General features: G+C 42.9%; 1 protein-coding gene across 1 annotated transcript in view; it reads left to right on the top strand.

Moving 5' to 3' along the window:
• The window catches only part of phlpp1 (PH domain and leucine rich repeat protein phosphatase 1), a 53,663-nt gene that overhangs the window by 20,401 nt on the left and 17,312 nt on the right, over nt 1-15,950 (top strand). The window contains exons 2-4 of the mRNA XM_080033699.1: nt 9,499-9,695; nt 11,107-11,232; nt 12,079-12,227. Coding sequence (XP_079889825.1) covers nt 9,499-9,695; nt 11,107-11,232; nt 12,079-12,227 — 472 coding nt within the window. The remainder of the gene's footprint in view (nt 1-9,498; nt 9,696-11,106; nt 11,233-12,078; nt 12,228-15,950) is intronic.

Here is a 15,950-nt window from a genome sequence, read left to right as displayed (position 1 = left end):
ACTTTACGGTTGTTCATCACGAATTGCATATAATATCAGGAGAAAAGACACATGGGTTCCTGCTGCCAAAAAGAGATGCATCTTTCATTGGTTATTTAGATTATAGCCACATTTAAACTTTAAATCTTCTGTTTGTGCTTGTCAATAAAGCAGCTTTGGACAAATACTTAAGCAAGTATACAGGCATGCTCGCAACTCTGTGAGACACAATTATGCTATGAGGCTGAATCATAGATAGTACATAATATGGATGTAGCATCCGGGCTGACCTCAGTTATTCACACGGCATCCAATAATCCTGGTTTGTGCGCGTCGCCATTTTGTGAGATTTTTACTCCGCCACACGTCGGGGGGAGGGAGATAGCTGACGTATACCTCCGAGGCAAAGTGAGGGACAATGGGCGGAGAGCTGTCACTCAAGAGATCGTGCCAATACATTTTAACTTCCAAAATAATAAAAACTAGTGTGGTCCAAAAAAATTCACCCCCCTTAGTGTTGTCATGGAGATATGACCTAAAATACAGACTAGAATGTTTTTTTAATCCAGGCCTGAAATAGGTTTAATAATGCTGTGAAAACGGCATGTTTAACATTTGAATCAATGAGAAATGGCTGTTTTCTGCATCCAACCCCCAGTGGCACTTCCGGGTTACTACAGTTGTGGTCACTTCCTTATTGGATGCTGGTAAAAATCGCTGAGGTTGGGGCTTGGGCTGAATGCTATCGTCAGCATGCTAACACGCTCCCTCTAACAACGCTTGCATGCCGATACTTAGCCTGTTTAATGTTTATCACTTAAACTATCTTTGTTCAGCTTTCTGGCATGCTAACATTAGCTAATGCATTGGTATTTGGTCATAAACCAATAAAGTATTTGACAGTCTGAAGTTATGATGGGACGATGGCGCCAAAGGAAAAGTCAGGATGCCACCTAAGTAATTATATTTCATCCCAATGTTTGACATGGATGACCTGTACCAATTGTCATTGAGACATTTTACTCAAAACCCCAAAATGCCAACCTCATCAGGAAAAGTCTGTAGGATTCTTCCACTGGGGACCATACATTTATAAATTGTTATGGCAATCCATCAAATAGCTGGTATACTTCAGTCTGGATCAAAGTGGGGGGACTAAAAGCGCCCAAATTGAGAAAACAACATTGTCATCCTTAATGCCATGCCAACGGTGTGACTGAGTAATACCTGAAACCAAATAAAGCCTTTATCAAAGTACTCTCTGGCCCGTCCTTGTTTGATGTTTTGACTCTTCTTCTCACTGACAGTCAAAATATTAAAAGCACTCAATACAATGTTCCTCCTGTACTTTTATAATAAGTGAAGACATCATTGTAAACCAGCATATATACTCGCTGAACATGACTCAAAAGTAGAACAAACAGACACACACACACATGTAGGTATACGTGCACATGCAGAGTTACGCAGCAATAATACAACACCTCACTCATTTCCCATGCAAACATGAAGCTCATCTTCTTATCACTTTTTACACAAAGCACAGTTTGACACATTACACACATCAACACCTCCCTCAGTCCCAGAGGAGCAGCAGACCTCCCCCTTTCTATCCGTTTGCCTGAGAACATCTGGGAACTTTTAAGGACTCGGATGTGTTTACAAGGATTAAGAAGCTGCTAATGAAATCACTCAACTCGGAAACTGTGAAACTGTGGGATTTCGAATGGTTTCCCCTGAAAAAATCTCCCATTTGGCCCACTACAGTACATTCACAGTTCCACATGTGCTACGCCGTGAAATGTGGTGAGACGTAAAGTGTAACGGTGAAGACAGATGGGGGAGCACTCAGGTGATGCGCGAAGGCCTTTTGCCACCTTCAAGCGAGGCTGGTCCACTGCTGCCTAAACAGACAGTTGGCTTAACTCGGCCTGTCACTTTGGATCTGAGTAATCACCTCAATTCATCCGCAGAGAACGAGACAAAGGAGAGATGGAGAAACAAATAAAGGGCTTGAACGATTTTGGCAAAGAGGGCAAAGAAGAAGCAGATGTGGGAAGCACCTTCTCCCTTTCCTGTAAACAAAACCTTTGTTAGGTAGATACATTTTGACAGTGTGTGTGTGTGTGTGTGTGTGTGTGTGTGTGTGTGTGTGTGTGTGTGTGTGTGTGTGTGTGTGTGTGTGTGTGTGTGTGTGTGTGTGTGTGTGTGTGTGTGTGTGTGTGTGTGTGTGTGTGTGTGTGTGTGTGTGTGTGTGTGTGTGTGTGTGTGTGTGTGTGTGTGTGTGTGTGTGTGTGTGTGTGTGTGTGTGTGTGCTTCTAACAGAAGGACAAGGCAGCTATTTATGTCACAGAGTAACAGCTGGCTGGCAGTGCTCTGTCTTACATCTATTTCTATATCCCTTCTGCGCCCACTTTCCTCTATACTCCCAGTCGCTCTTGGTAAGCTAATATCTCCAACCTGACACATATTATTTCATGATGGCACTCTAGAGCGTCATCTTTCGCATTTTTACAGATACTGTACTTGCTTAGACCTCTCACGAGATGTTTCAGCTGATGTGAAAAATATATAAAAAAAGAGATAAGGATCCACAATAGGCTTATAAGCATGTACACGGTGCGTTGTAGTAAGTAGTAGTCTTGCAATCCAGTCCTTCACATCTGTCACCGCCTACATAGAATAAGCAAGTGTGCTGCATCTACGCGCGCTCGTGCTCCGCTGTGACTTATGTGGGTCAGAGATGCCCTACGGTATGGCATGCCCGGTCCGGTAGCGGAGGTGTGTGTGTGTGTGTGTGTGTGTGTGCTGATGTCGGGTTGGATTTAGCAGGGCAGGATGATTAACCGGGGATGTGTCCTTGTTACTGAGGAGAGGCAGAAGAAAGAAGTGGTGGTGATCTGTTAAATGGGGAGATGGATGGAGAGAGGTCGGCCTTGGCTACTCATCTCTAACAATGATGGATAACAGGGGCACCAGGGCATCGGGGGAGGCAGCTTTGTATAGCCTGTGGTTGACGTTTGCTAAAACATAAACCATGTGTACTTTAAAAATCCATACTACATACATGTCTTGTTTAAATTGATCACTGTGTCCGCTAGTGGCAGCTGTTACACATGTGCATGCTCATTCTGGATCTATATAATGTGTGTGTTCCATAGGCTTAATGTCCTGAATTGATTTGAAAATGGATAGTAACAGTTCCTCATTACTAACAGGGACCGTGCTATACCATGTGAAAGATACCTTGTCATACCAGCAGCACACTAAAAATAGTCCTCCAGGCTGTATCATTTAATCATTTTGCAAGTTTCCCTCATTCTCAATGCAATAATTACCATAATTTATTAGGAAGCAAGCGTCATGGTATCATTAATTCAAATAATGCAGGCTCTGAGGACATTAAGAAGTTTAAAGGCCATACAAGGTAGTTAAATCTACTTGGCTATCCTGCCGTCACGCATCCTGTGTTCGAAGGCACCTATTAGTACCACTATCTGGTATATTGGATAGGCAGATCCAAGCAAGAAGAAACTGAAATTGACTGTTATTAATACCTCTGGGGCGTTTTAGTTGCCTTATTGTTATTGTTGTATTGTTTGTTTTTTAATATACTGTACTGTACATTCCAATGACCTCATGGAAAGCTCTATTGATAAAGAGCGGATTATGCACTCTGGAATAAAGTTAATTGGTTGCATGCACACAAGGAAAATGAATTATCAATTACAATAATTCAATGAACATTACTGATGTGAAGAAAGCTTTTGCCGCTTTGGAAAGCTTTTCTATAGTTGTTGTTTTTGTCTGAGAGTAACAGCAGGTGCTATTGTGTAGCTAAGCTATTCTATTTTTAGTGATGCATGGGGCTCCCCTTTTGTTTACATGTGATTCATGGATTACGCCTTTTAAGTTTCTGCAGGACTGAGATTGATAATATTTTGTGAAAGCTCATTGGTCCTTCACGAGGAGTGGTGTGTGTGTGTGTGTTTGTCTGTGTGTGTATCAGTTACGCGCCCCACACACATCCTGCGTCTACCTCTGGAGCGCGTCGCATTACCTTACTGCTGCCTCTCTCGGACTTTTCTCGGACACACATGCAACGTCTCAGCAGCTGCTGCTGCAGCGCTGCTTCTAAAAGCCCTATCTTTCTACATAGAGTTTTCATAGATAATTCCCATTAAAAATGAAGTTCTTTCATGTCATCTATGATGCATATGATTTATATTGAGTCTGGACAGTAATCCGTGCGCCCCATTGCCATTTTTTTTCTTTTTTTTTTGCCATATTTTCGCTTGTTGGAAGTTTTATTTTGAAGGGGACACACCAGGAAATGGTGAAACTACAGCGAAAGCTGCCAGTATGAAGTCAATATGACTCTCAACAGAGTATTTCAAAAATCACTTTACTGATATATACGGGAGAGAGAGAGGGGGGTGTGGTCGGGGAAGAAGAAGGCCGTAGACACAGATAGAGCAACGGAAAACTGTTGCGCTCATCATGATCTTTTTTATTTCTTCACTATATTGGATCTCTATATGTGTCATTTATCCAAAAATGAAATGCCAGAACTAATTGAAAATTAGGTTTTAAATCCCTCGGATTTTGATTGCACAATTAAATCGTGAAATAAAGGGATTATTCGCGTATACGACTGAGGGATGTTTTATTTTGAAATAAACACACCGGGTAAACGTGTAACTAGAGTGAATGCTGCTGGTATGACTGTCAACAGAGTATTTCTCTATCAGTTAAAGCACAGAGACGCGAGAGAGACGCGCTGCTCTCAGAAAAAATTAGGCGAGCCTCCTGAGGTGAAGGGGAGCGGCGCTGCAGACGTGCCTCCGACGCGCCTCAGCAGTGCGTCTGAGGTTGGATGTGTGCTCGCTCTACGTTGATTTCACAGTCTGTGACCAAAAGTCAGACGCAGACGCGAGGTAGACGCGCAGTAGAGGTAGGATGTGTGTGGGGCGCGTTAGAGCTGTGCACACATGGCTTTTGTAGCCTGGTGTGGAAGGGAAACGCTCTTTTCCTGAATTTGGGGGAAAAGGAAGGAAGCCATCTCCAGGCACAAACACACACACACATTGTCGTACTCCTGCTTTTACGTACAGTAGACCTAGGAATAGACTGTGGCTTCTGCAGATGAACATGCCCACCTTTCACAGCCTGTCTATTTTATTAAATCCCATCCTGTGCATCGCTCATAGATTATGGGATGACCATGCACCGTGACTCATATCATCCCTGCTCCAAATATTTCTAGTGTAGGTGGCCCTGTGGTTCATACGTTTTGAAATATAGAAAACCGTCTATTATAATCCACTTCCCCTCTGCTGGACGACTACCAAGAGATCCAAGCTTTTCCTCCTGATCTGCCCCTCCCTGTAAACAGGATGCTCACGTGAGAGTCTGAAAAACTTGCCCCCCCCTCCCCCCCAAATCCAGACATCCCACGCAAACAGCAGCATCCATCCAGGAGAAGCTTCACAACTTCTCTCATCATCACAAAATAACAGCCCACTCAAGCTGTCTTGTTCCGCTCTGCAAAGTCTCTTTTTTTTTGGCGAGGTGGGGGGTTAATTTACCATATGGACATGGTTAATCACTGTCACTGTGTCAGGGCGTGAGTGTGTGCATATGTGTGTGTGTGTGTGAGTGTGTGTGTCTGTGGATGTCAGCAAGGAGAAGACGAGTAGGAAGTGGAGGAGGGTGCGTGTGTTTGTGCATATGCCTGTGTGGGCGAGAGCAACAAAAGGTCTAAAAATAGTAGGAATATGCCCATGTGACATATTGAGGCTAAAAGCTGGTGAATAATTTGTCTAATGCAACACATACTGTAGCCCCCATTACCAAAAGCATGAAAACATGCGCCTGCTGGTTACCTCCACCAGCCAGCGAAACGGGACGGGGGGCTAACCAGTCTGTTCGTTCGGTTTAAATGACTCCGTTAGCTAGATATCACATGGATTTTTTGGATGAATTTTGGTGGACCATGCACGCGACAACAGCTCTTGGCTTGATTCTGGTAAGAATTAGGAGTACTTTTTATGATGCATTTATTTTCCCCCTCATTTTATTTCGATTTAGAGCGAGAAACATTCATATTCATCAAAATCATGTACTTGAACCAAGAAAAACATTTGGTATTCAAGCCTCTAACCCCATTCATGCATTTAATAACAACAAACTCAGGATATTTCCTCTTATGCATGTAAAAAAAAAAGTAGTTTTTGAACTGAATGCATACATGTTTAACGAAACAAAGAAAACTATATAAATATAATATAAAAATAATATTTATATTTAAGTGATGGATTTAGTTTGTTTAAAAAAATTATATCTTCACCTTGCTTCCTTATCTCATCTTGTGTATCTTTCCTTTGCCATGATTGCCCCTAAAAGTGGATGATGGCCCTTTAGTTTGGTTCGCTCCCCACACACTCCACTTGTTTCCGAAGTGACAGAAATTATGAAAATAAATGTTTTATATACTTAAATGTTCATATGCAGTCTATGATTGTGTCACAACTGCATTGACTATTGTAAGCCCCTATGGTCTTAAAGGGTAGATTTATAAATACTCCCTCACTCTAATGAACTACCCCGAACCACCTACCTGTGTTAACAAAGTTTTTGCTTCTTTGTTAGCAAAATATGAATTTTCCGGAGATTTTATTAGAAATAGCTTTTAATCTTACATTTCTTATGCATTCTGTTGGGAAGATCTGCCACGCGTGTCTTCAGAATCGCCAGTTTTGCTCACATTTTCTCAGAAAATTCCGTTATAGGTGCATCTTTGCACTTTGTACTGTCACTCAAAAGGATGTGTTGTTCTGCATGTCCCATTGCTGTTTATGATAGTCTCTGCTGTTTAAGCATACCAAGACAGCTCTCCCTTTTAAACAAACATGACTCATGCTTGACGATTAACAATGGAGTTTTATGTTACACACTCAGCATTTAGTCAAGACAAATGTCCTTTTGCAAACTATTGATTCTGTTGTGAACACAAGATTAGCTTGTAGCACAGAGGAAAGGTCAGGGCTCAGCTGTTCGGCAACATTTGATCGCCAGTTAATAGAAAAACTGCCTTGTAGACACCTTGGATTCAGCAACCGCCGACGTATGTTAGTGACAGTCATTAAAATAGAATATGTCTGCATTGTCATGACCTCAGTTTAAGCCACATCAGCTCAAGTCAGCAGACCTCTGGTCAGAATATTGTTAGAGTCTGCTGAGTGTGTTGGATAAGAGTAGTACAGTAACACTACTGTGTTGGTCTTGCAGTCAGCACACAGAAGGCCTGAATTATTTAAAGCCATGCGAGGGTGTGCAACTTCGCACTTGCTTACCCTACTGACTTCTCTCACCTCCAACCCACCCCTCTGCTTTGGTCTTTGTGCAGCTAGTTTACAGTAGGCCACGGGATGCAAGACATTTTCTAAGGCCATCTGTTGATGGTAAAAGAAAACTTCTAAACCACTCCATCAAGCGCACTCTCTCTCTCTCTCTTTCTCTCCCTTGTTCTCTGAATGGGTAAACACTGAGGTGAAACATGTTGCGGGCACAAAGCAGACAATAATAGGTAGAATGGGGAAACCAAAAGCCAGGAAGCTGGACAGAGAGAGAGAATACAGTGCATGCTAACCCGGGGGAGGTTTTTGCCAAGGTGGAAGTAGACAGAAAGCAGGTGGATGTTTAGACAGAATGATAAGACAAGCCCGGCTGACATAATGCCTGATAAGCAGCCTGACTGTCAGGTTTGGCAGGCTGGTGGTGGAGCTAGAGAAAAGAGCATAGGAGGAGAGGCAGACATATGGGTGAAAAAGGAAGCTCACAAATTGTAAGAGCATCATTTAGAGGAAGTGCACCTGGTATTGAATATGAGACTCTATTAATGTACGAGATGCACTGAATACAAATCCACCCTTTTCGATTCTTTGTGTAAAGTAGGACATCCAAGGCTGACAGTTGTGCAGAGTGTATGTGGGTCTTAATGCTAACCCTGTAGCACTGGGATGGTGGTAATGTGTTGAGAGACTGTGGGTAGATTGTTCATTTTACTGGCGTTATATAGTTGCTAGTCAGTTTTAGCCGTGTTAGCAGCACATGTCCAGAAAAACTCTCCACGTTCGCAACTGTCACTATTTATTTTGTTGTCTGTTTGAATTTATGGCTCTTAGGGAAGTGTCTGACCACCAGTGATTGGATTGCAATGATATTTGGTTCGGACATTTGTTTCGCTCACAAGATGAGTTAAAAGAACTTTGGTGTTCCCTTTATATTGTATCCAACGTCATTTTGCTTTGTGTTAAGTGCTGATGTATGACATATACAAATAGGAAGGGTATTTGTATGTCATACATCCAGGGGTGGATTACTGCACGGGCACACCGGGCACAGGCCCAGGGGCCCAAGGGCTCAGGGGGGCCCTTAGCCAGAGATACTGATAGTAACTTTTCATGTTGCATAGTCAAAGAGCTCGGTCACTGATGTCAATAACAGGGTGCAAAAAGGAATAGCCTAAATATAAGGATACTCATTAAAATGTAACAAGATAGAAATCATCATGGGCCCCTCAACTAGTAGGGGAGAAATACAAAAGCAAGTTAAAAACAACAGCATTAGTAGCTCTGTCTAAGGGTATCCATGAGGGGCCTTGAAGGCCCCCTCACACATACAGAAAAAAGCTTTCTATGTGTGAATTCTAAATTGTTCATACAAAGTAGCTATCCACCCTGTATCTGTTGAAATGGGCCCCTTTATCATAGAAAATGAGTCTGCAGACCAATCTACTGTACTGTTTTTACAGTTGCAGAGTAAAGAGTGCTGCCTGTTTAAGAAACATTTGAAAAATAATGTTCCTTCTGCATCTCAGGATTTGATATAGCCTCTAAAATTTCTTCTCAAAGTGCACCAGATTGATGCATTTACTTTAAAAAGGACCCCCTAACAAGGTACAGGGTCCCTCCAACAGTATCCCAAACTCCTATGGGAAACAATGACTTCCTTAATATGTTTTTGCTATTAATTGTATGTATATGTGTGGAAAAGTCAGTGTACCTGACTGGATAGGGACGAGTGGGGGGCCCTTTAAGAGTTTGTGCCCAGGGGCCCATTATCTCATAATCCGTCTATGCATACATCAACATATTAAACTAAGATGGTGAACATAAGTATTGTACCTGCTCATCTGGTGTAGTCATTGTTACCATGTTAGTATAGCTCGAAGCTAACAGTGCACCTATAGGTACAGTTATCGCAGAGCTGCTAGCATGGCTGAAGAATTAATTTAGTTTGGTTTTGACTCTATATATATATTTCCAAGTGGCATTGTGTCCCTGTCTTACAAATTACTACTAAAAACATGTATCCACTAGGTGTACATATCGTATTTTCCTTTACTGTTACCCTAACAATTTGACAGACCTGTAAGCTTACACTCCCCCTAACTATAGAAAATCTCTCTCTCTCTCTCACTCTCTCTCTCGCTCTCTCTCTCTGTCATTGATCCAGGGAAGCCCAAGAGCATCGAGAACTCAGAGCGCGTCCAGCTTTCGGGGACCTACAACGTTCGGAAAGGGAAGCTCCAGCTGCCTGTCAACCGCTGGACCAGGCGGCAGGTCATCCTGTGTGGCACCTGCCTCATCGTGTCCTCTGTCAAGGAGAGCCAGACAGGCAAGATGCACATCCTGCCGCTCATAGGAGGGAAGGTAAGAAAAGTCTTGAGGTATGAAATTCTGACAGTATGATAACCTTAAGCAAAAATACCAATGTTTCAAGGTATCACTGTATTGCGATTACAGCTCTCAAATGTGTTATTTTGAATCCTGTGGGTAAAAAATAAATAAATAAAAAAGTCTGCCTGAACACAATTTTTTATTTTTTTTAAACATATAGACTATTCTGAACATTAATACACTTGTGTGATGATAACATAATAAAGTAAATAATTGAATAATTGTATTTAAAAAAGCAGTCCTTTAGGTGAGCAGCTCAACAAGGTTTTTGTTCACGTTCTACACAAGAGGGCACGGCTGGCATCGTATAATGTTATCTTTTTTTTCCACCCCTCATCTTGCCCTTTTATCCTGATGTTATGTAATTTATTCTTTTGGGATCGTAAACCCATAATGTCATATCACCATAGAGCGTCCTGATAAAGCCGCCCTTATTACCGTTTCTGCAAATGTTTCTTTTTTTATGCTCTTGACTTCTTGCCCCTCGACAACAGCGTGTCCTTTGGTGTGCCATCCAATAATGCTTCCTGCTTTGTTCGTTATATCTCAAGGTCACACAGAGATGGTGCACGGCAGGTTTTTTTTATATAGTTAAAATGTTTTAGTAGCCTTATTTCTCTCAATACTTTTTTTGAAGTGCCTCCCTAGTAATGACCTCTATCCCTTTATTTTGCTTTACACATCTGCTTAAGGCCACTTAATAAGCTCTCCTGAAGCCCTTGTCTACCTGTCTTGCTGACACCAAGGACGCTCCATACTATACGCCCAGCCACCAGACCCACTTTCTAAACATTTCACACACAATGCATGACCTCTCCAGCAATCTTCCACACACTACCTCTGCGTGTGACCTGTGTCGCGGCGAGTTTACTGTGTATGTGTGCCAGTATTTTATTCAAACAGTGTAACTAGTCAGCCATTCATTCACAGAGACCATGTGCTTGATTGTGTGTGAGTGACTGCGCGTTTTCAAAGCTATTTGACGTGCATTTATTCTCGCTTGTGTCACGCACATGTGTTTATTGTATGATGAAGCATGCCTTATACATTTGCATGCGAGTGTGCTTCTGGTTGACTGAATAAGTCTACCCCGCAGCCATCATGCGTCTTATTCCCTTCAACGCTTTCAAACAAGAAACTAATCTATTGAGACGTCCATGTGTCAGCTTTTTCTTTCTGTTTCTTTTAATTTCATAACTCTTAACTTTCTTCTCTTGGCATTGGGGTTATCATTCACAATCAGAGGTGGGGTTAGAATAAGTGTCCGTTTTTCAGACTGTAACGTTCCTTCCTCTGTGTGTGTGTGTGTGTGTGTGTGTGTGTGTGTGTGTGTGTGTGTGTGTGTGTGTGTGTGTGTGTGTGTGTGGGTGTGTGTGTGCTGCAGGTGGAGGAGGTGAAGAAGCACAATCACTGCTTGGCCTTCAGCTCGGCGGGGCCTCAGAGTCAAACTTACTACGTCAGCTTTGACAGCTTCACGGAGCACCTGCGCTGGCACAGACACGCTGCCAAGGTACTGTCCGTGTGTGCATGTGCATGAGAGTTTGAGTGGGAAAGAAAAAAAAAAAAGCAGAGCATATGCTCCACAGGCGCTACTATTAACGGGTCAGCGGTATGATTGTATATCGCAACACACGTGGCTGCAAGTTGGAGTATAAAAAAATATGGCACTGAAATAAAAATAAATAAAATATCACATATTTCAGCCAGTGTCCACTCTGTAATGTCTTAAGTATGGGTCTCTTGGTGCACTCAAACACATAAACACCACTCAATAGCTCCCTCTCCTCCCCTCTCTCATTTAGACACACTCAAGTAGGCCATAGCCAGAAAACCTATTTTCTAAATATTAACAGGGACATGCATGTCACCAGCACCCAGAGGGACACTCAGAATAGAAGCCTGGATAGAAGCGTCACGTGCCCCACTGTGACAACTGCTGAGCCTCTAGCTAAGTCCGCTTTGAAACGCCAGCGTTCACAAGCCCTCACAAGATTTGATCTCCTTCAAGGCGATGTGGACTTTGCTGTCGCTTCATTTTAGGAGGCAGCTTATTATGTTTCTGTAAATTTGACTTAACAAATGATCACAGGTTAACTGCTCTACGTAGCTGCGGTTAACTAGAACACACAATGATGTAACGTGGTGAAGTGTTTGGTCACAAACATGTTGGACTTTTCCTCGACTTCCTCCTTACTCCCTAATCCTAAAAAGATTGGCCATTGAATGACATTCGACCCTAAGCAGGATACACATAGACAAACACACACATACACACAGTGAATCAGTTAAGTATTGTGTGGTAAAGAAGATAATCCTGTTTAACGCCACGTTCTCTCTTTCTTTCCGTTACCTCTAGATGGTGTCCCAGAGAATCCACTCGGTGGATTTGTCCTGCTGCAGCCTAGAGCAGCTACCTCCTAACCTCTTCTACAGCCAGGACCTCACCCACCTCAACCTCAAACACAACTTCCTGCCCTCGGACCAGCGGCTGCAGCAGCTGCAGAGGTACAATGCCACCTGCAAATCAAGAGTAAACACACCTGGGAGGGCCAAAGCAATCCAATCCATTTACCTGCAACGCACTTCAAAAAATCATCTCAGACCCCTCCCAGATTTCAGGGTGGTTTTGGATGGGCTGGTTTATTGGGCAAGATGGGACCTGAGAAGGCAAAGCTTAGTGTAATTTGGGCTCAACAGGGGCTTGGCTGGGCTGTTGTACAAAGAGGTGTGTGTGTGTGTGGGGGGGGGGGGGGGATGAGACAGTTTTACACTGTGAGGCTTCACTGGACACACAGCAGGTCATGGCTGGCTGCTTTGCAATTTGCGAGCCATCGACCTGAGCAGCAGTCTAGGATCAAGGCCATTGGGACCTAAAGAGGCGAGCCAAGGCTGGACCGTACCAAACGAGCCCACAGCCCAGAAGGGTAGATGTGTCTGCGCACGGGGAAGCTTTTAATGTGCCTGGCCTCCCTCACTCTCTCTCTCTCTCACTGTGGGCACCATCTGCCGAGTGCTTATCATGGCCCCAGATTAAAGCACACAGCCAAGACGTGTGTGTGTGTGCGCGTATAAAGAGTGGCATGTGCAAGTGGCCTGTCACTGCAGTTTTTTATAAACATTTTAAGTGAGTGAGTTGTGTGAATTTGATTCTTGAGTATGTGTTAGCAATGTCTGCGGAGTTGAGTGTCTGTATGCGTGAGGGGGAGGGAACAAGAGTTGCTTGCTTGTGTGCAACCGAATAAGAGCCTGGGGGCTACAGATTTGGGGTCAGTGCATACAGTACAGCATTTGTTGTTTTTGTTTTTTGATATGACTGTACTGACTGGAATGTATGTATGTGTGTGTGGGTGGCTGTGCATGTTTATTCTTGCATGCTCGTGTTTGCTTCCTGAGAGAAATTGTCAATCAGAAGGTAGGGCTGCACAATATATCGAATTTTCATCGCGATGACGATATTGCCTTCCCACGATGACGTGTACATGAATGTGCGATATTTGAAATGTGTGCTCAGCTGCGAAGCAAATCAATCACTCCCCAAACCACTCGCTGATTATGTGCCTGTCCATGCTCCAACCTGGCAACCCCAGGTTCCCCGAGAGCTGTCAATCAAAGTCCAGTGGCTCCGCCCCCAAAGTGTGAAAATTTTCTGCCCGCATAGACAGAAAGCACTCCAAGAGCCGCGCGAAGAAGCAATCTGCTGCTTATCGCGCGAGCGAGAGCAAATATTTGCGCTGGTGCAATCACATACATCCCCTTGTTAGTCTCTTTTTTTGTGTGGGGCCGGATTTATAACCCATTATTACATGACACTTTGCCAGGTCTGTTATGTCCAGCAAGACAGACCGCTGTCAAGAGTATAATGTATAGCGAACGGGTCACCTAAGGACCTACGTCATAGTTTTGATGGATAGACGTCCACAAACAGGGCTACTACTCGTTCAAAAAACAATGGAATACTTTTTCAAAGCGACTTTGCATGTATCAGGAGAGCAGGGAACACAGGAGTCATGGTTAATGTCCGACAGGACTCCAGTCAACACGACGTGAGTACGTTTGGCCGCATATTGACAATTAGCCTATACAGTAACTTCAGGCTGCAGCCCGCCATGTAAATGTGCGGCAGTCATTTTCTCCGTGAATTGTGTTATTGATTTTGGGGGCTATTGCTTTGTTAGCTAGATGGAGCTCTTGTTAAATATGTTGGCCGATTACATTTACTGTCTGTTTGTACAGTGTGCGAGTCTTGAGTTGTTAGCAAAACAGTAGCTCTGTGGCTAACGCCTGAGCCTTCAGTCAGCTGAAGCAGACAGTCTAGCGGGGCGAGTAGACTATTCCCCCATTACTAGGTCGTATCCTTGGTCGTTCCTATTTACTGGCGTACTGAACTACATTTTCATTACATAAGAACTTAGTTTGCAATGACTATTCCAGTTATTAGACAGGCTCTCAGGGTTGCTAATAACTCCATACAGTCAGTGCCTCGGTGTACACACGACCTGAAGCGAAGATGAAACCTTGCGTTGCGAGTAAAGGCATGAGAGGCAGCTACAGTTAACTAACGTGTTGCTGAGTGTTACCTGTCACTTCCCGTCTCCGTCCTTTCAAATTAAATTTCGACATAGTAGAGCCATATAGGTTGTGATTTATTTTGACAGGGCGCAGCTCACAATATACTTATTTTATTTATACATTGTGGGCACAATTTTATTTAGTTCAAAATCAAGTTTTATACACATCCATCATGCAGGTACAATGAATGGAGTAAAATATTTTATATTTTGCTTTTAGGAGATGCAATGAGGTCATATGAGGAAACAAAGATGTGTTATTTAACAGAAATGTAGCACAAGGAAAGGTTAAAGCAGTGCTCTGTTGATTTGATTTTGTGTAAAGTTTTGGTGCAATATTTTGATTTATATTTTCTTTGTGGAAATGCATTGACTTCAGGTAAATAATTATTATATTTATGCAAATATATGTACATTATCAGTAATATTGCATAGCCGATCACATGGATATGAAAGCGCTGTTATGTTTACGTGACAATCCAATACAAATATTTTACTCACTAAAATTACTGAATAATCGTGGTAAAATATCGTGATATCAATATTGACCAAAATAATCGTGATAATCATTTTGGGCAATATCGTGCAGCCCTATCAGAAGGTGGGCAAGATTTTGTGTTTTGCTTTCCCACGGTCCGATTTCCAGATTGTTAACAATGACAGTTGTTGGAAAAGACAAGGAAGCTATTATGGACATAACTCATTTTCACATCTGAGTGAGATGATGATGATGATGCACAGCTCCCCTGCTGGTCGAGCGAGATAGCATCCATCTAGCCCTGCCAAATCAAAGCAGGCTCATCCGCATTTGACCCAGCGTGACAGAAAAATAGGTCAGTAATGGCAAAGAGATGAATAGTTTTCCGAAAATAGAGGCGTTTTGACAGAAACACGTTGCGAAGTTACTTGAGTACTCGCTTCGCCCCCGGGAGGCCAAAGTCAAAAGAGCCGGTGTCAAGAACAATAATACTCTTGTGTGCTGCCTCCGTGGCTGTGGGTGTATGTGTTTTGGTGTGGAGTTTTGTGAGAGTCTGTTTTTGTTTCAGTGTAAACACTGGCTTTCTCTGACATCTAATGTGGGGCTATAGTGCTTTGTACCAAGGGATTGGAATGTGTCGATCTGCCACATGCCTCTCCCCTTCTCTCCCTTTTTCTCTCTGGCCAAATACTAACCGGTGGGTGATTCGCCAATCAGATATGCATAATCAGTTGTCTGGTATACTGGCACTTTCCTTGGAGTGGGACCGTTTTTTTTCTTCCCAGCATGCATCTGTCCTGTGAGACAGGGGTCACCCCTTCACTGTGGGGAATGTCTGAGGTTCCATGCATATGGTTGAACTTTTGGCTTCTTTATTTACATATGTATGATAGTGTAGCTTTAAGTAATGAAGGACATACAAGTAATGGAAATAAAGGGAGAGGGAGGAAAGTTGGAAAGAATGGACTGAAAGTAGAGTAAAAAATAAGAGTAAAGAAATAGGACATAAGATTAAAATATTTAACACCTAGTGAAATGAATAAAGTTGCTTAAATTGATATTTGTGGCCACTTTGGAGCAGCATAATAAGCTAATAACCCTTTGTTGACATATAATCACTTTATAAAGTACATTTATAAAGTACCCGCCACATGTCGAAGTGTCCCTGAGCAAGACACTGAA

Source organism: Ammodytes marinus (assembly GCF_949987685.1).
Source record: "Ammodytes marinus genome assembly, chromosome: 9".
NCBI lineage: Eukaryota > Metazoa > Chordata > Actinopteri > Uranoscopiformes > Ammodytidae > Ammodytes > Ammodytes marinus.
The sequence above is the reverse complement of the archived record's forward strand: the minus strand, read 5'-3'. Positions and strand labels throughout refer to the sequence as shown.